The sequence below is a fragment of the Eretmochelys imbricata genome, chromosome 1, assembly GCF_965152235.1.
Source record: "Eretmochelys imbricata isolate rEreImb1 chromosome 1, rEreImb1.hap1, whole genome shotgun sequence".
Taxonomy (NCBI): domain Eukaryota; kingdom Metazoa; phylum Chordata; order Testudines; family Cheloniidae; genus Eretmochelys; species Eretmochelys imbricata.
The window spans coordinates 343,623,847-343,643,647 of record NC_135572.1 but is presented as its reverse complement, the minus strand read 5'-3'; the positions used below and the strand labels follow the sequence as shown (position 1 = coordinate 343,643,647).

The 19,801-nt window shown below is 44.4% G+C and overlaps 1 protein-coding gene across 2 annotated transcripts in view; it reads right to left on the bottom strand.

Moving 5' to 3' along the window:
• Positions 1-19,801, bottom strand: part of GRM3 (glutamate metabotropic receptor 3) — a 57,455-nt gene that overhangs the window by 1,315 nt on the left and 36,339 nt on the right. Inside the window, exons 3-4 of one of the 2 annotated variants that reach the window (XM_077807881.1) lie at positions 12,125-13,191; positions 7,067-7,241 (exon numbers count right to left, since the gene is read on the bottom strand). In XM_077807881.1, coding sequence (XP_077664007.1) covers positions 7,067-7,241; positions 12,125-13,191 — 1,242 coding nt within the window. The remainder of the gene's footprint in view (positions 1-7,066; positions 7,242-12,124; positions 13,192-19,801) is intronic. The other variant, XM_077807882.1, reaches the window with a different exon arrangement.

The following is a 19,801-nucleotide window of genomic DNA, read 5'->3' as shown; positions in this document are numbered from 1 at the left end:
CTGCCTCAGTTCCCCTTCTGTAAAATCGGAGCTAATAGCACTGCCCTACTCCACAGAGGTCTTGTGACAAGAAATGCTTGAAAGACTATGAGGTGCTCAGATACTACAATAATTGGGGACCATATAAGTACCTAAGATAGAAAGATCTGGAGTATGACGAGAAACAAGATACCTTGCCTCTAGCACCATCTGTTGTGCATTTAGAATACATCTCTCACTCCTAAAGGAGAGGTCAAAATTAATAGTTGTTCTTAAGTTCTGTTAAAGGAAAAATTTCCGCTCTGCTGGTCTTTGTAATATCACATTAGTTTTTATAGCAGCAACCAACTGGTTTCCTACATCATCATGGAAGTAGGAACTCACTCAACACATTTTAAAGTGACCTGACCTCCTGATTTGTCTGTGGTGCATGTTTTCCCATCCTCTTTCCTCATCATCTATTTGCTGTGACATTATTTGGAGTTACTGCCTTGTGTGATAGGATAGTCTGCCCCCTTAAGGTCAGCCCATCCCTGTCACATGTGTGTGTCCCTTTAAGATTTTGGAAGATCTGATATACCTACAGAGACGGAGAAAATATTGATAGAGAGGAAGAAGTGTTAGAAATAAGGGGTGCTTAGGAGGAAATCCTGTCCCTGTGTCTTTAAGAGCCTGGGACCAGGAGGGCATAGAGGGCTGGGCAAGAGCTGGGAGAAGGGGCCAACGTAAATGCTGCCTCCTCCCTCCAGGCTGGGCACACATCGGCAGGAGAAGGCTGGCCTGCTGATCTGCTGAGGGCTAATTATGGGAAAAGAGGCCAGCTGAAGGAGAATGGGCTAAGACCCTACAGCTGGCTAAATTACAAGCAAGGGTAGAGTGACCAGACAGCAAATGTGAAAAATTGGGACAGGGGATGAGGGGTAATACATAAGAAAAAGACCCCAAAATCAGGACTGTCCCTATAAAATCGGGACATCTGGTCACCCTAACCAAGGGGGAGAGCTGGGGACTCCTGTTTTGAGGTAGTGACCATCTGAAGCATGGTCCCAGCTCCAGGAGGGGGCTGAGGGTCTTCTGAACAGGAATGAGAGTTGACCGCTACTTCTATATGGACCCAGAGACGAGTGACCTTGAGTGACTAACAAAGAGAGTTACATTCTGTAGAATGACTTCAGTCAGGCCCCACAAAGGGGGTATGTGTTTTGAAACAAGCTAAGTCTGGGTAACTGATTGAGAGAACCAGAGGAGCACTGAGTGCAAGGCCAAGAAGAGCCACCAGGGGCTGAGCTGGAGGGCAGCACGCTGTGACGTCATGGCACATCAAATGTCACTGAATTGTTTCTTTGTTTGCTGCTTTCATCTGCTGTGTTCTGTGGCCCATTTTCTCCTTTATCTCCTTTACAACAGCAGAATAGATACACCTGACTTCTGTTTATGTATAGTGGGTCTGTTTATGTATAGGGACTTGGGGTCAGCTAGAAGCTAATTTGTATAAGTCTTTTGACCTCTGGTGGGGATCTCAAAGCGTCCAGCAGACACAGAAATGAGTGTTGTGAAACGAATTACTGAAGGATGGTGTGTTAATATGTAGGCCTGCTTGTTAGTCTGATACAGAATTTGGGGTTCGATTTTTTTTTTTTTAAATACTCTTTTATCCTTACTAATATATGTGAACAAAGAGACTGTGTGTTGCATTTCCCACAACCAGATGGGTTTGTTAGTATAATGAGAAAAGATCAGGGATAGAGTTAAAGTGTTACTGGGTATGGTGGGAGTGTAATATACGAGTATATACTGGAAGGCTACCTGGCTCCTCTCTCAAGCCAAGATCAAGCAACCAGTCAGGAGGGGCAAAGGGAATGCAGGGGACGGTATTAGAAACACTAAAAGCCAAAGGCCTGGCCTTGGCCAGAACACAACCTCACTCCTTACTCCTCCCATGGGATACAAAAGACGTGCTACCAAGCCCCCAGACTCACAACCTTCCAAAATGGAACATGACCATAAGTTGTAAGTAATGGGACCTGGGCGTGCTAAAGAGGAGGAGGTGGGAATAGGCACACTGAGAAAAGGCTCTCTCGCATCAGAGCTCTGGATATGCTTGCTTGAAACCCCAATAAACATCACATTGCCTCCACTTCAGATTTCTGGTCTTCTGCTTTCTGTCTGCAGGGGAGGGGGGAGGGGAAAACCCCTAGCAGGATGCCCAGTTGGCGCTCCATACACATAAAGAGAAAAAAGTAGCATAGAACTGGCATCCAAGAACCAGAATTAAGAAGTCAGAGCTCAGCTCCCATTTGACACCTAAACCAATGACAGCAGCTGGATGCTGAGCACTAGTGAAAAATCTAGTCAATTTATTTAGGTCCCAAATAAGAGCTGAGACCTTTTGAACAACTGACCTGTAATAATCTCTTCAGTGCAGACTCCCTTCTTCAAGCCTTGGGCAAGTCTCTCAACCCCCCCCTCGCTTTTCTCATATGTAAAAAAAGGATAGGAGTACTTGTGTACCTGCTTTGATGAGGTGTTAAGAAGAGAAAAGATGTTATGCAATGTAAGTGATATATATAATTTACAAACTCCTTTATTTTTGCTGAACGGATGTACTTTTCCTTTGGAAAACAATCCAAGAACCAGTTGTCAGCAGCTAAGTCCATTTCAGCTGGTGAATTCCTGTGTTTGCTTCCTACGTACGTACGTACGTACGTGTGCACACGCGCGCCTCCTTAACTTCAACACCTCTCTCTGGAGAAATGACTTTAGAAAGGCCGCTGACTGTTCTGATGAAGTGTTGGCTAAGCACTTAAAGGCTACTGGTTCTCTCCTGAGATCTTCCAAGGTTTGCAAAATCCTCATGAGGACCCCAGGAGCTATTTGGTGTGTCTCGCTGCAGTATTTCATGTTGCAAACACCATTTTAAAATAGCTGATATGTTTTCTCAACTCCTTTTTTTTTTTTTCTTGGAAGGACACACCATTGGAGCAGAGGAATATCTTTCCAGGGGGATAAACAGGTGCTTTGGAGCTTGTGATGGGGTGTACTTGCCCCTCACTGGACAAGAAACCCCACACTCTGAGCAGAGGAAGCTGTGCCCCCTCACTCCTACTGGGCATGCTCCAAGTGCTGGCTCAGTATAAAAGGAAACAGCCCGGCTCATTCTAGGCTGACTACCAGAGAGGAGTAGGAGTACCAGATGGTGGGAGCTGGAGACACTGAAACCCAGGCAGATACCCAGATGCCTGGGGATGCCTTGTGGAGGCCGCAGTCGCTTGGCGGTAGCGGAACCTGAGGAAACCGGAAACCCTGAAGACGTCCAGGCCATAGTATCAGGGGGTACAGTAGGAAGAAGCCCAGGGAAACTAGGCAGTGGACCAGTTAGCGAACCGGGTTTTGAGTCAGCGTGTTTCAGTCGGATCCCAGCCAATTCAGTGGCATGCACACTTGCCACTACCAGGGCCCTGGGCTGGGATCTGGTGGAGAGGGAGGGCCCAGGTTCCTGTACCCTGGCACCTCTCTCCCTCCCCAGGAGTGGCTCACTTCCCTGACTCTGCCCATTAGGTGACATAACCCTGCTAAGGAGGGCAACCTTATTGCCTCTGACCACTAGGCCATACAGCCTGAGTGAGAGGGTGATTGCATTGGCTCTGGTCACTAGACCGCACAACCAGAATGAAGAGGTCAGCCATACTGACTGTGGCTACTAGGCCATACAGCGCAAGTGAGAGGGTGATTATATTAACTTCAGCCATTAGGCTGTACTGCCCTGATGACAAGGGTGACCACGTTGACGCTGGCCATTGGGCCATATTGCCCTGAGACTAAGGGCACACAGGTGGACTTAACCATGGGGCTGTGATGCCCTTGCCCTGTCCCAAAGGGGGATGGGGTGTACTTGCCCTGTGACAAAGCTCTACAAGAGTGGAACCTAAGATGCAGCGGCATGAGAAGTAAACTAAAGGGTTGACTCTATTTTGGGGGACACAGGGAGAAGTGTTTGCATTCCATACATATTCCAGTCTGCAATGGAGCACTGCTCCTGTTAGGCAGCTGCTATTCCCTGATGCATAGCTTCTACCACATCCTCGTGAAAGCCAACCTCTATGCTCTCCCAAACAGTGTTTCAGCCCTCGCTGTCCCCTGGCCTCTCAGAGGAGGCCTGCGGTGGCAGGTTGCCCTAGTTCTTCCTGTCCTGAATAATGAAGAGTCCAATTCAGTCCTAATAAGGGCATCTACCTGAGAACCACTCACATGAGCTTCCCTTTTTAGGGCAAACACAGCAAACCACATCCACGGAGAGAAGGAAGACCAAATGATGGGCTGGACCAACTGAGGGGCTGGCAGGAAAATACCCATTTGGATGGACTTATGCAGTGCCTTGACCAAAAAGCAAATTATTTCACTGCATATATATATATATATATTAGACACAGGGTCCTGGTTATTAGGCTCAATTTCTAGAGCAGCAAATGGATGCTTGGAGAGGTTAGGTTGCCTATCTCTCGTCACCCAGCAAATCAGTGGCTGAGGTGGGAGCAGAACCCAGCAATTCTGGTGCCCAGTCTGTTAGACTAAGTACTAGAGAGTACCTGCTTGTGAGCAAGGATTGTGGCCATCTCCTAGGTTTCCAGACGGCTATGTTCAAAGCAAAACATGCAGCTGGACAAATAGTATTGATCAGACGTGTGTTAAGCCATTTGTGACTGATGCAAAGCACCATCAAGACTGATAGGAAAACAAGCTGTCAGCCCAGGATGGATGGGGCAATTCTTTGGATCATTTTTTAAAAGGTGTCAGGGGCTTATTGAATTTCTCTTGGTGTTCTCAAGCTTTAATGCTGCTATGGAGAGAAACATCCCAATGATGAATTGGATGTGGACTGACGCAGAATTCCAGCAGACACCGAGAAGACCATGGCACTGGCGAGGATCAATCTGGATGACAAGTGCTTGGCATTTTATGAATGAGGGCTGTGCAGTTCAAAGAAAAAGAACCTTTAAAAATAAATCTCTTCACCAAAAAAAATACTTACAGGTGAATTGAAAAATAAATGCTTGGCCATTTCAAATGTTTCTTTATGATGTGCAGAAATATCTCAATTCTATTTTTTGGGGGGGGGGGCGACCCTAGTTTCCTGCTTGGTTTTTCTTTTTTCACATTGGAAATACCATGTCCTCACTTTTCTCTGAGGAAACCCACCTGGGATGAGGGGTGGAGGAGCTGTACAGGTGACTTAGAGCATTATGGGCCTGATGACATGCCCACTGCTGTGACTGGGGCTTTCCCCATTGAACTGAACAAGCTTTGGATCATGCCTCATGTGACATCACTTTCCAGGTCCTCCCAAGGTTTGCCAAGGTCCTTCATCAAACTAGGCAAGGGAGCACCTGATATTCCATTTTTTTCCTAAACTGGGAAAATAAACCTTCTTTTGAGGCCCTCTTTTCACATCAGAAAGGGCAAGGATGAAGTTTTTTCTCTGATGTTGCACTTTACCTTTGAGACTTAAAGATTTTTAGAATGAGTGTTCTTCATGTGGTTATAGACGGGACAAAAAACGCAGGATAACCTGTTTCAGTTGAATACAGTAGCATCTTTGTATTTATACAAAGGTGTAGTAAGGAGGAGAGCATCAGATGCCCTTATGAAAACACCAGTCCCAAATACTGATTTTCTTTTATTCTGTATCCATTACAAAGAAACAGAGCATATTCCAGGGTGAAATAATTGCAGAAATGTTTCCTTAAATAGAAACAGCCTCTTAACCGTCTCAGATACAAAATATGATGTAAAAATGCAAAGACCATTTTATACGTATTTGGGCCCAATTTTCAAACACCATCAGCAACAGCAGCTCTCATTTAGGCATCCTTGATAAGTGGTCAGATTTCCAAATGTACTTTGTTCACAGTGGGAGCTCTGGAAAACCTGTCCGTAGCTGTGAGTGCTGAGCGCTTTTGAAATGTTTGCCAGCCTGACCTATCGAGTTCATCTAAATTTTCCAAAGTAATTAGAGATTTTGGGGTACCTCAGTTTTTTGGGGGTGGGGCAATTGGAGACACCTTAAAGGGCCTGGTTTTCAGAGTGGATGCTCAGCTATTTTGAGTTGTGGCAAGTTGGCCATCCCAAAACTGAGGCACCTAACAACCACTAATCACTTTTGAAAATTTAGATTATATTGTAAAGCCAACTGAATGGTTCAGAGTTAATATCCTTACAAACCTTCCCTTTTTCCTCCCCAATCCCCCCTCCTGCTCTGGGATGTTGTGCTCCTTCAATCGGTTTCCCTGGTTAGACATTGTGTCTGCTTTACTCTGTGAATGAGGTGCTGTTTGCTTGCATCCTTTACTAGTTAAGCTTGACAAGGAAAAAACAAAAATAAAGCTGACCTATTTTTTCCTAGCCAAAAACAACAGCAACTGATAAAATCCCAAATATGTGAATCTGTCTGGGAATAAGAGACTGAGATGGGAAAAGCAGATGAAGTGTTCTTGCACTGCGGCATCGATTGATATCCCAGGTTGTGACACTTATGTAGGGTACAACACATACTGGATATACAGAAGCAGTTTTTGCTGTCCCTTATGTGCATTATAGGGGAATTAGCTGAAGTGGTTTGACTCAAAGAATTTTCTTGAAACCCAGGTAATAACAGCCATTGAGAATGTGCTGCATGGGGGACCAAGTCCTGCTGTAATGTTGTTCTGACAGGAAGACTCCAGAGCAATCTGCTCTGCCTGTTATGAGAGGGACAGGAACTGTGGTTCTGCAGGCACTGTGCAATTATGGGCCTGATCCAAAGCCCCCTGTATTCAGTGGAAGTCTTTTTTTCATTGTCTCCAATGGGCTTTGGATCAGGCCAGCTGTGAGCAGAACACATGTGCTGTGAACCAGGGTTGTTTTGTTCTCACCAGACTTGAGTGATGATTTCGTGAAGGTTCATAGCCAATCCCACACTCAGGTGAATGCAAAAATGTCCTGCAGTTCTTAATGATTGCAGATTCCACTACAAGTGAAAACTCTCTAGCTCTCCTTGAACACACTTACCGCAAAAGGCATGCCATACATAGGTGACGGATTCTTTACTTACACTGGGAGTAAGTGGTTCCGGTCCCACTGACGCTGAACCTGTTGAGATGGAGTCTGTGAGTGACCACGTTCTTCTGTGGCTGGAAGAGGATGATGTGCACTTTGGGCGCGAACAAACAGCCTAGCACAACAAAGCCACTCAGACTGACAGAGATGCACATGGTCGTGGTCTGCACCTAGGAGAGAGTTATTGAAAAGTCAGTGCTGTTAAATGCTGGGCAGTGAGGCAGCATGTACTGCAAGTGAGAATGTGACCATGGTAGTCACCGTGGGAGCTACTTACTACTAGCTGTTTGTTTTTAATTTCTATAGATTTCTTGGTACCAAATTCACAGCTGTTTTTTCAGAAGGTCTAGAAATGAATGTGGCTTCAGAAAGTACTAATGATATGACTGAAAGCCCTAAAAAAATCAGCTCTACCAATGCACACCCCAGCATTCATGGCACAGTTTGTTACTGCATGCTGTAATGCAAATTGTTTATGTATTTCAGCATGCTAAACTCTGATCTGAATAGCACTGAGAGGCAGAAATGCAAAATTCCAGAACAGCCATAATACAGCAGTAGGAGGAAACATATCTCAGTCTTGCATCAACAGCAATCTAGCCTGGACGATCCATTGACTTGTTCCACCTCTAACTCCCACGACCCTGTGATTCCCAGTGATTTACCTAAGGCCTAGATGGTACCCTGCTGATCAGAACATAAGGGGCTGCCTGCTTCAGTGTATGACAGCTAGCCTGGACACAAGAAGGCTAGTCAGATGCTCTGCAACACTGCATCCCTGCCGCATTCCTGGACAAAGCAGAGCACTTTCAGTAAAGCCTGGGATCTATGTGTGGCAAAAGGCATGCTATACGGGACCAGATGAGGTCCTAAGAGATGGCTGTGCTATGCAGCGAATCCACTTGAAATTCAGCCTAAGGCCTCAATCTTGATAAGTGACAAGCAACCCCTTGCATTCATGAAGAGGACCACTGACTTCAGTGAGATTTTGAGCAAGCATAAGGGCCGGCTCAAACAGGTCCGTTTGTGAGACTGGGTCTTAAAGCTACATTAATGTAGACACAATTTCTCTCTGCTGTGAAATCCCTTTGTGGGGGGTCAGAAGATTCTGGAGGTAGCAACCAGTGGGCCAATCAATGCTTGTCCTTACAGCTTCATGGAGACATTATCTAATCTATGTAACAACACTCATCATTGTGATAACTGGGTGCCAGTTCGCTGCCTCAGGTTCAGTTTAGTCTCTTTTCTTCAGAGCAGATTCCTCAATTAAAAGGTAGAATTACATGTTCTCAAACTCTATTACTTAATCTGGATTATTACACAAATAGGGCCAATTCTGCCTTCAGTTACATTCATGCCAAACTTATAGATTAACACTGCTATGGGGCTCAACTCTCAAAATAAACTTTATAAGGGAAAAACGAGAGCAGGGAATGGCCTTTGTCATTATATGCAGTGTTGTTTTTGCCACGTTGGTCCCTAGCGAGAAAAGGTTGGGGAGGGAAGCGATATCTTTTATTGAACCAACTTCTGTTGGTGAGAGAAACAAGTTTAGGAGCTTACACACAGCTCTTCTTCAGGTCCTTTCTTTGGCTGCTTTATCTCAATCCTGCTAAGGGACCCTGACCAACAGCCATTTGTATCCATGCGGAAGATCTTTCTTTCTTTCTTTCTTTCCCTTTCCTTGTCGTCGTCTTCATCATTATATGTATTCACAGAGCACCGAGCACATGGTCTGTATAATTAATAGAATAACCCCTTACAAAAAGCGCTTACTTCAAGCTTTGCTCAGTGCATGGTACTCAGATGCCACATGGGGGTGGGGAGAACCATTTAGGAACCTGAATGGACACAGAGAGAACACGAACACCCTGCCACATTTCCATTCATTCCTCTTTCCTTGCTTTCTACTGGCCCGAGCCAAAACGCACTAAAGTCAGTGGCAAGACTTCCATTGATTTTAATGCAGTTTGGATCAGAACTTAAGTGAGAAACTACCACACACCTCTTTTCATGAGAGCACAGTAAACTGAGTGGTAGGACAATTTAACATCTGACTGTGTTAGAACTTATCTAACCCCCAGACTTTTCCCCTCTGGCACATCTCTTACAGTTGCATCCCCTAAGGCTAGGCTAAGATGAATCTTCAGCTGAAAACAACTAAATACATTAACTGCTCTCTCTGGTGCAAATTTGTGAGTGACTATTTAATAACATCAGGTCCTACTATTTCATTGATTCTGAAGTAGGACTACCCGCTGAAGTCAAAGTGGAACTTTGTAAAAATCAATGGTGTGAAATAGCCCTTTTCCCTCTAACCTAGGAAAGGGCACTTTGTTTCTTCCCATGGTATTTGTATTAATTAACTGGTTGAATTCTACATTTTATTTTATTTCATTTTCAGTTTTTAAAATGCGCCCAAATCTCTGCATACGTTTCCCAGTAGCCGCCCATATTTTCACCCTTATTCATGCATCCGAAACCAGTTTCAAATATAATAATAAAAGCTCAATCCAGTCACCATTCACTTATTCATTGTTGTATGTCTCCTGGGTTGTTTTTTGTACCAACTTCCCAAATAATAGCTCCAGAGAGTGACCCCACCAGCATTGTTTTACAGGAGAATGGAATGAGTAGGTTACCGTTCGATTATAGATAACAAAAGCATCACTTATGTATAAAATTTTAGTCCATTTAGTAGGATCAGTGGCTGGAATTTAAGTGAGATTAACAGTGTTCAGACACCCAGAGTGGGAGCTGCCAAAGCACCTACATGAGAGTTCCATTCACTTCAGTCCTTCCTTTCCTGAAATTAAGTCAATGAGACGTGCGCTCCTGACTAATTTCAGGTGCTTTAGGAAATCCCACTGCTAAAACCTAGTTCAATTCAATGGAGGTTTTGCACCCAAATCCCCAGGGTTTCTTTCAAATCTCAGCAATAGATAACAGAGTTGGAAAATATCACTTAAGTCATCTAGTTTTATCCCAATCATGCTATAGGACTAGTCTTTCTAGCATACCCACTAATGCCTCATTATATCTGTCCCCACCCATTGAACACTGTGTCCACCTCACTACCCAATTACTTTTAGTGTTAAGAACTTTTCCCCAGTGCCTATCTTTTCCTTCATTGGCTGCATGCCATTTCTCCTTGTCCTAACTTCTTGTGAGACTAAATAATCCCTTTCTTGTTACCTTGAAGTTATTTATAGACTAATCATGTCTCCCTGGGTTCTCTTGTCTAGACTAGACACATTTAGCTCTCTTCGTTTCACTCTGTGTGACTTTTGTTATCCATCCTTGTACTGTCTCTAGTCTTTCTGTACCTTTCCTAGGCTAAGGAAACTGGAACTACACATAATATTCTTGGTCTGGACCCATCAAGCCTGAGTAGAGTGCAGACAGTTGAAAATTTTTTGACTACACTTCCTATTGAAAAATGCTGTTTTGTCAAAAACAAAATGTTTTGTGGAAACATGTTGTTTTTGATGGGAAGGTTATACAGGTCCAGGAGGGACTCTCTAGAGAGAGATAGAGGACCCAACCCCAGAATAGCTAATAGCCTAGGGGTTAGAGTACTCACATAGGATTATGGGAGACCCAGATTTAAGCCTCTGATTTGGAATAGCGACTTGAACTGGGGTCATCCACATTCTTGACGACTACTCTAACCACCAGGCTATTGGCTTTTAGGGGGTGTGTCTCTCTCTAAAAAGTTCAAAAGGTCTACTTTCATTCCACGTTTCATTGGAATTAAACCACGTTTTGAAATGAAACAATTGTTCCTTGGCCAACCCTAATGTAGAACGATGCTATTAACTCCCCTATTATCTCCCTGACATATACCACCAATTAGATCTGGACAAAAAATGTTGGTGAAATAGCTTGTTTGCCAAAAAATGCAGTTTCAGGGCAACCAAAACTATGAGTGAATGCACATCGAATCTGGCAAATAGTTTTGGCCGAATAAATGTGAAAAAGTTCATATTAACTATTTCAACTATTTTTGAAACAAAAGGTTTTGACTTTTCATTTCCAGTGACATTTTGTTTAGAATTGCTGCTAGATTTGTTTTGTTTTTTTAAAAAAGCTTAAAGGATAACAAACACCTGAAAATATAACAAAACTGAAAAAAGTATCATTTAGAGTCCAACAAAATGTTTTGTTTAACCTGAAATTCTTTTTCTGGATATTTTGGATCAGCCACTGAATAAAAAAAAAAACAAAACCAACATTTGTTCAACTTGACTGCCAATGACAGTCTTGTCTTTTAGTCAAGAACATAAGAACAGCCATATTGGGTCAGACCAAAGGTTCATCTAGCCCAGTATCCTGTCTTTTAACAGTGGCCAATGCCATGTGCTTCAGACGGAATGAACAGAACAGGTAATCATCAAGTGATCCATCCCCAGTCACCCATTTCCAGCTTCTGGCAAACAGAAGCTAGGGACACCAACCCTGCCTTATCCTCCATGAATTTATCTAGTTCTTTTTTGAACCCTGTTATAGTCTTGACCTTCACAACATCCTCTGGCAAAGTTAATTTTATAAAATTGACAGAAAGGTGAATGAATACAGTGAAACTTGGTGTAAGGACCAGGTACCACAGCTACCTCCCTCATTTTAGTAATCCTGAGGTTTACTGTACAGTTTGGTTAAGCTTTTAGTTAAAATTCACCTTTATTAGATAACTGTTTTCTGAACCCTTGGTCTGACCTATTGTAACTGTGTCTATCCGTAGTAATATACCAGTGCGTGAATATTTTACCCATGTGCTTCTGCCTCCATCAGCCAGACCTACTGTTTAGTGTAAAAACATTCTCTGAACAACCATAGTTCAAAGCAAGTCCATCATCTGCTTAGAAGTAAAGTAACATTTTCATATAAAGCAATCAGCTGATGTGTCTTATGCTTAGCAGGGCATTAACAATGAAAAGGGAATGTATGCCAGGGGCACTGGAGAGCACAAAAGTGAAAGATGTTTTTAGGAAAATGCCAGGTTCCTGCTAAGTTGATGCACGCAGTTTATAGAAACAAATGTCCAAAGACTTACTCTGTAGTCACTAGATGTCACATAAAATATGGGGAGGAAGGCCAGCCAAATGATGCACGTTGTGTACATTGTGAAACCGATAAACTTGGCTTCGTTGAAGTTCTCTGGGCACTTCCTTGTTTTGAAGGCATATATAGTGCATAAGACTACAAGGATTACATCGTATGTTAAGGAGATTAACATACTCGAATCTTTGACATTGCATTTCAATATGACAGTCTCCCTTTTCTCAGGAAGAGTATACCGTCTGGTGCCCGGGGACTCCACTATGAGCCACACACACACCACCACGATCTGTACCAGGATGAGGCTCAGGCAGATGAAGACCTGAGAGCTGGGGCTGATGAATTTAGGCCGTTGAGCACCATTCTTCACACCGTTAAATATTCTGGCTATGCAGTTTGTCTTTGTCAGGAGGGCGGCATAGCAAACTGAAAAGGAACTTCCCAGCCCCAGACGGCGTAAGGTGCAGATGGCCGGAGAAGGCTTGGCTATGAAGAAGAATGTCATGCTATAAGACAGGAAGACCCCGAAGAGTAATATGTAACACAGTTCACGGCCGGAAGCTTTGACCAGGGGAGTGTTGTTGTGCTTGATAAAGACTGCCACGACCATGAAGGTACAAATAAAACCCAGACATGCAATAGTAACGGGGCCTATTGCCCAGGCATCTTCCCACTTGACATAGTCTTCTGGTAGGTCATAGCAGCCAGTCAGGTCGGCAGTGGGCCACTGCCCAGGCCCGCAGTCTGCACAGGTAAATTCATCAGCCAAGTATTCAAAGGGCTCACAGGCAATGCAGATCCAACAGCAGACATCTCCTGGCTGCATGTTCTTCATTTCATTAGGAGCGCAGGGGTCGCTACACTGGGAAGTGGGGACAGAGCTTCTGGACCAGTGAATTGAGTCTATGTCCAGTGACAAGATTTCTGCCCAGTGACCAACCTTCAGGTAGGAATATCTGCCTCCGGTGTACTGGAAATTGAACACGTTGTATCGGCCTAGCCCATCTCCATAGGTGTCAAATTTGACCACGCTGTCCGCAGCATTGGGAGGGTTAAATGGAGCTGTCAAAAACAGAAAGAGAGGAAATGAACAGAGAGACTCTAAGCATTTTTCTTTCTTTTGGCAGGCATGTCTATCTAGCAAGACACTGTCAGTTTTTTAGACCATCTAGAGCAAGTGAGGTATTTTGATCCCAAACATCAATTATGAAATTTTCTTATTGGTAGAAGCACCTGTTCAAGGAACAGCTGTGTTATGAATGACCAAAAGATCAAGGTCAGGTCTGAGACTTTACTGCAAATCTAAGGGAAGCAAGCTTTCCAAAAGCTAAGAGCATGCATTTGAAATCCTAATGGTCTAAATATTGTTTTTCAAATTTGGTCTTGCTGTGGAGGTCACCTGTGAAAAGATTTCTCTATTACAAAGTGGCATCCCATGCTAAAGCTATGCACATGGGCCAAATTTCAAAATTATACATGTCCCAACTATATGGAATGCACTGCAGAGCACTTCATGTGAGATAAATCCTTTCAAGGGTCTCCTCCTTTTCGAATACCTCCATTTCCCACTGTTTTCGTTTCAAAATATTTCATTCTACAGACTATCAAGAACATCTCCGCAGATCATTGGTAGCATGTGGACTAAGCCACTGGACTAGGAGCAGTTCACCTCTGACCACTCTTTCAAATGCACATTCTAAATATATACAGAGTCAGCCTGGAGCCCTCCCCACACTGTGAAGGATGGAAAAATGTAGCATTTATCATCTGTAAGGCCCTTTCCCCCAGATTTACAAAGACATCTCCTATTTGACCTATGTGCTAGATATTAATGAGCTCTACAAAGGCTATCAAAATGTACAATGGCTCAAATCCTCAGCTGGTGTAAAACTGGCATAGCTCTGTGAAGCCACTGGAGCTATGACCGTTTACACGGAGCTATGGCTGAAGATCTGGTTCAATACTTTTTTTAAGTTTGCTAGGCTCCTATCAACTTACAAGAATGAACTCATTTGACAAAGCTCATATTTAACTTTGCACTGAATATGCTATTCCTTGGATGGACAAACTAGAGATTGTATCCTGCTACTTCCCTATTTAAAAATATGCATTTCACTGATCTACATATTTTCTGAATTTTTCCTCTTGGACCCAGCTGAATTAAAAAATACATTGAACATGGACAGCAACTGCTTGGATATCACACATTCTACATCCTCCGTTGTTACTGGTGCAAATGTTTCAGAGGTAAGTCATGCTCCTAGCTGGTTTTTCCGAAGGTGGGTTTCCAGTAACCTTAGAGGTAAAGCATAATAGCCTCCACCTTTATCCCCTATTCAATTGCATGCTGATACCTTCCCTCCCACCACAAGGGTATTGTCCCACATTCGTTGCATGAAGATACAAGAGGAGAGCTCCCTTGTAGCCTGTGACTATAAGAAGACCATCAAATAGCATGAGAAATTTTAGCACCTGGAAAGGAAGTTGCTAGACTAATGCATGCTACTTTAAATCCTGCATATGCCTGGAAAAGTTATGTCAGGAGAAAGGAGGAAGAAGGGGAAGGGAACTTTCCCCAAACCATTCAAACCCCTCCGATATCCCTATTGTATATGCAATCATGAACCTTTGCATTGTCTCTTGTCGTTCAGGAAAGGGGATCATTGTTGGCAAGAGCTCAGTGTTATTCAATGGAATTCACCCTGCAGGTTAGAAGGCATTTTAAAGGATCCTCTTGGTAAGAAGCAGTTTGGATCTTGACAGTGTAAAATGAAGCCAAAGAGAGGATTTCTTTGGAACGATCTGATTGAGAGGATGATATTGAAGTAATTATAAATTCCATAACAATTTCCTGACATGCTTTTGTATCTTATTATTATTGCATCCTAAACAGTTAGGAATCTATCATACTTTGCTTGACTATATTGATTTTGTTACAGCTCTTTGTTAAGCTGCCTGGCATGCGCTGCTGTGGTCCAAGGCCGCGCTTGGGGAATGGATAAAAAACTCATGAACTGGAACTGTGACCTTCTGTGGGGAATCAATATTGTAGCACTTCGGACTGTTAAAGCTCTGGAGCGTTTTGGTTTTTTCCACAAGCTGCGGTTCGCAAAGGGAATGAAGAATTATTAAAAATGTAAGAGGAAATGGCAATTACAAGGTGATTTATTGTACCTCTCTCGCTGCAGCACAAAAGGTGAACAGCATCATTGGCAGGAAGTGAAAGTGTATTTACTGCGGGTGGGCAATAAAAGATTTCTCTGCTGGTGTGTCTGGTGATGGAAGTGGTTCCCCTGCCCTTGCTAGAATAAATCTCCCCTTCCCTTCCCTTTCCTTCCCTCCCCCCCTCATCTCACATTGCAGTTGGTTAATAGCTTTTATTCTGTCAAACTCTTATTTACATAGGCAAAGCCCTTTAGTTAAGGATGTAATTTCCCCCTCCAGTTTACAATCCATTTCCTTTGGATTTCTTGGGGTAGATGGATTGTATTTTTTAAAAGCATTCATGGCCAAATTCTGTCTCCCTTAGCTGACGGCTGCCTCTTGGCTGATACCCTGGGGACTAAAGATACCTCCAGAGCTAAAAGCATGAGCTAAAGCCTTGTGGCTGTGTGGTGGCCCTGAGGGGCAGGGGGGACTTTCAAACACACAAATCTATCTAATATCTAAGTCCGCAGCTCCTCCCATTGGTTTCACAGGATGGACCGTGACATTAGGCAAATCTCAGAGCAAAGAAGTGGTGCATAAGCTGCACCTGCCTAGGAGCAGTCCTAGAAGGCACTGACACACAGGTACTCTCTTCCCTTACTTGCACTGAGGAGGGGTAGGGAAATAGTAATTTACTGCTGAGTTACGCCAGCTGCAAATTAGTCAGCTGTGCTGGGGGTTAGAGCCGAAGCTTCACCCATTGCTGTCTCGTCCCAGCCCACTTCCCACCCATCTGCTTCAGCATGTAGCTCAGCTTTCGCTTGTGAGGCTACTCTCCAGGCCTGGGTAGTCTGGGTAGCAGTGGTGTAAGGGGAATACTTATTCCCCCCGTGTGGGTGGCACAATCTAGCCCAATGAGACTCCTGGCAGAGCAAAGCACTCCCCTGCATGACTAAAGGCAGCAGATACGTCCCTGGAACAGCCAGGCCTCCCTGAAATGACAATCTCCATGAAACAAGTAGCAAACTCCCAATACAGGACAACGAGAGGGAAGATTAAATCAGTTCCTCTCCCCGCTCCCTCAGCCGAAGCACCGTTAATATAAAATCATAATGCAGCACTTAACAGCACTTCAGCAACGTGTTGTCATTGCCACTGTCTTATTTCATTATTCGTAGCACGTATGGAGATTGTGGAAACTGTTAGCACCCGCTTAATTTTGACAGTTTATTCACTGGGCAGCAGTGGGTCAAATCCTGTGAGGTGCTGAGCTACTGGAACTAGAGGTGCGCAGTAGTCTCAGAATCAGGGGCTGGAACCGGCCAAGCACTTAGTGGTGTGCTCAACTCCAAGCATACGGCTTCATGGGGCTGCACGTGTGCTTATGGTTAGGTACGTGCTCAAGTGTTTGGCTGATTGAGGGCCAGAGTTCTTGGCATCCTGCAGTAGTAAACCCCAGCACTGCAACCTGGTTAACAAAGGTGATCATCAATATTAAAAATAGTACCTTTTATATATGTATATAAATATTGGCATTCAGGCATGGCCTTAGACAACCTTGCACACTGGTTGCAGAGAGCTACAGAAAGTAAGACCCCCATTCTATGTGTAAGGGGACTGTTGCCCCCTTACTAACATTCAGTGGGGGGTGTTCTAGTTGCTAGCTCCCAGTACTAAAAGGGGGAAGGGTCAATGGGGAATCAGGACCCTGAGACTGCCAGTCCCTAGGAGCAATGGGAAGAGGCCAATGCTCCAGGTCTGAATGACAGGGCGGGCAGGCTAATCAGGGAATCAGAAGGCCAGGGACTCTGTCCCTCTGTCCTCTGTGTGAGCTGGATTTGCCTGGGTCAGACAGAGTGGGACCAAGCTAAGGAGATAGCAGGGGCCCAAGCTGAGCTGGGGAGCAGAGCTGTGCCAGATCCAGAGGGACCAGAAAAGCAGCCCAGAGAGAGCAGACCCTGTGCTGGGAGCAGAGCTGCAGCAACCAGACCCAGAGGGGCCAGAAAAGCAGCCCACGAAGCAGGTCAGTGCTGGGAGCAGAGTCACAGAAGCAGCCTGCAGAGCAGACTTGCCCTGGGAGGAGAGCTGCAGCAACCAGAGCCAGAGGGGCCAGAGAAGCAGCCCAGGGAGCTGGAGGCAGGGCAGCAGCCGTGCTGAGGCAGAGTGGAGTTGGGGCCGGAGCAGTCTAGAGCCGGGTGTCATGAGCAGCTGGGGAGAGCGAGTGGGGACCCTGGGTAGTGGGCCCAGCACAGGGAGACACCTCAGCCAGGAGGCTCTGCAGGCCAGACTCGGAGGGGGATTGGTAACCCCGACAGGGAGGGGGCAACCCTGGGAAGAAGGGCCCTGCCACCTAGAGCCTGAGAGCGTGTGGCCACCACCAGAGTGAGTGTCCAACCCACAGCATCCCTATAGCACAGCCAGGGCCTGAGAAGAAGGCCTGGGACTTACAAGGAAGAGACTGAACTGCCCTGACATTCCAGAGACACTGTTTGTGATGTTCCCTGCCACAGAGCAGGGTGATGTGTTTCCTTTAACCTTTCCCATTTTTCCTTATTCTTTTTAAAATTAATCGTTGATTAAATAACTTGCATTTGCTTTAAATTGTATGTAATGATCAGTGGGTCAGAGAAGTGGCCAGTGCAGAGAGAGTACCCTGGAGTGGGGACACCCTAGCCCCTGTCTTAGGTGACCACAGCAGGGTTGGGGGTCAAGCCCCCAGGAATCCTGGGCCCAGCCTTGTTGGGATTACGAGGACTTTGCCAGACAGGAGAGTGGAATGGGAGTCCTCAAGGACAGGGAGGCCTCTGGGTAAAAGAAGTGGGAGTGAGGACTCGGATCCTTTTGCTAGCCCACTTCACCGGGGTAGTGCAGAAGCTAGGAAAGTTCCCCACAATAGCGGGACTTACATATGCACAGTTACACATGTGCTTAACTTTAAGCATTCAAGTGCTTGACTGCAATGAAGCATGTGCAAAAATGTTTGCAGGATAGGGGTCCAAGTTTGTAAAGACAATTAGTCTTACAATTAAAGTGATCGACTCAAGGAACTCATCTAGGGTGACCAGATGTCCCAATTTTATAGGGACAGTCTCGATATTCAGGGATTTCTCATATAGACGCCTATTACCCCCCATCCTCTGTCCTGATTTTTCTCACTTGCTCGCTGGTCAACCTAAACTCATCTATTTAGATTAACAAAGAGGAGATTAATGGGTGACTTGATTATAGGCTAGAAGTACCTACATAGGGAACAAATATGTAATAATGGGCTCTTCAGTCTAGCTGAGAAAGGTATAACACGATCCAATAGCTGGAAGCTGAAGCTAAACAAATTCAGACTGGACATAAGGCATAAGTTTTTAATAGTGAGTGTAACTAATCACAGGAACAATTTACCAAGGGTCATGAGGGATTCTCCATCACTGACATTTTTAAATCAAGATTGGATGTTTTTCTACAAGATCTGCTCTAGGATTTATTTTGGGGAAGTTCTCTGATGTGTGTTATGCAAGCGGTCAGACTAGATGAGCACACTGGTCCCTTCTTGCCTTGGAATCTATGAATTACAGCTGTCTTTCTGCCCATGCACATATAGACAGATGCTTGCATTTTTGGTGGCAGTCGATAGGTAAAAATAAATTACAATGCTTGTGTGAGGGTTGAGAGACTTTAAATCCTTTGGATAAGGAGGCTGAAATCATTTGACCAAACGGTGATTGATTAAACTAGAATATGGGGAACCAAAGAATGCAAATGAAACCCTTTGATGGTAGTAATTAATGTAGCTGTTGATTATATATAAAATTACAGAAGCATTTTTCACTTGGTATTTATCAACATAATGTAGCTGATGTAGCAATGTACATCTCAAGGTATACCAGAGAAGCTGACTTCATATTACTGAAAAAAACCCACCACACTGAAGACAAGAATCCATAATGATAATAAAATAGAAGTTTAGTCTATAGAATAAAAGGAATAATTTCTAAATGACAGCGGTGAGTTTCCCAGAAAGGAAATCCCAGACCAACTGATGAGTCACTCAGCGAGGATTTTATTCTTCTTTATTTTCCCAGTTTCAATTTTAAAATTAATTTGGGCAGTTAATTTGGGGATTTAAGTCACAATCTTTAAAACAGCCATTTATAAAGGTATTAGCTCAGTTAACTAATCTCTCTTGTCTCTTGGAAGGTAATAAAAAAAGAAGATCTTTGCAGCAGTATTCTTGAATTCATCCTTACCTGGCATTTTGTGTGCCTGTGACAGCGGACACTCACCTCTTGTGAGCACCTCCTGTCGGTTGGGTGTGAACCTGCACACTCAGTCTGTCTGCTCCTGTTGCCCCCTGTCGGCTGTTAACCTCATCAGGTGGGTGTTTAGCGACTCAGTCCTCTGGCTAAGTCGCCCAGAGTCTAAACGCATGAAGGAAGCCTTTCCAGGGTATAAGGTCCAACAGGGCCTGTCCCTGTGCCTTTGTTGATGTCTTTAGCCTTGTCTTTGGGCTCAGTTTTCAGCCCCTTCTGGG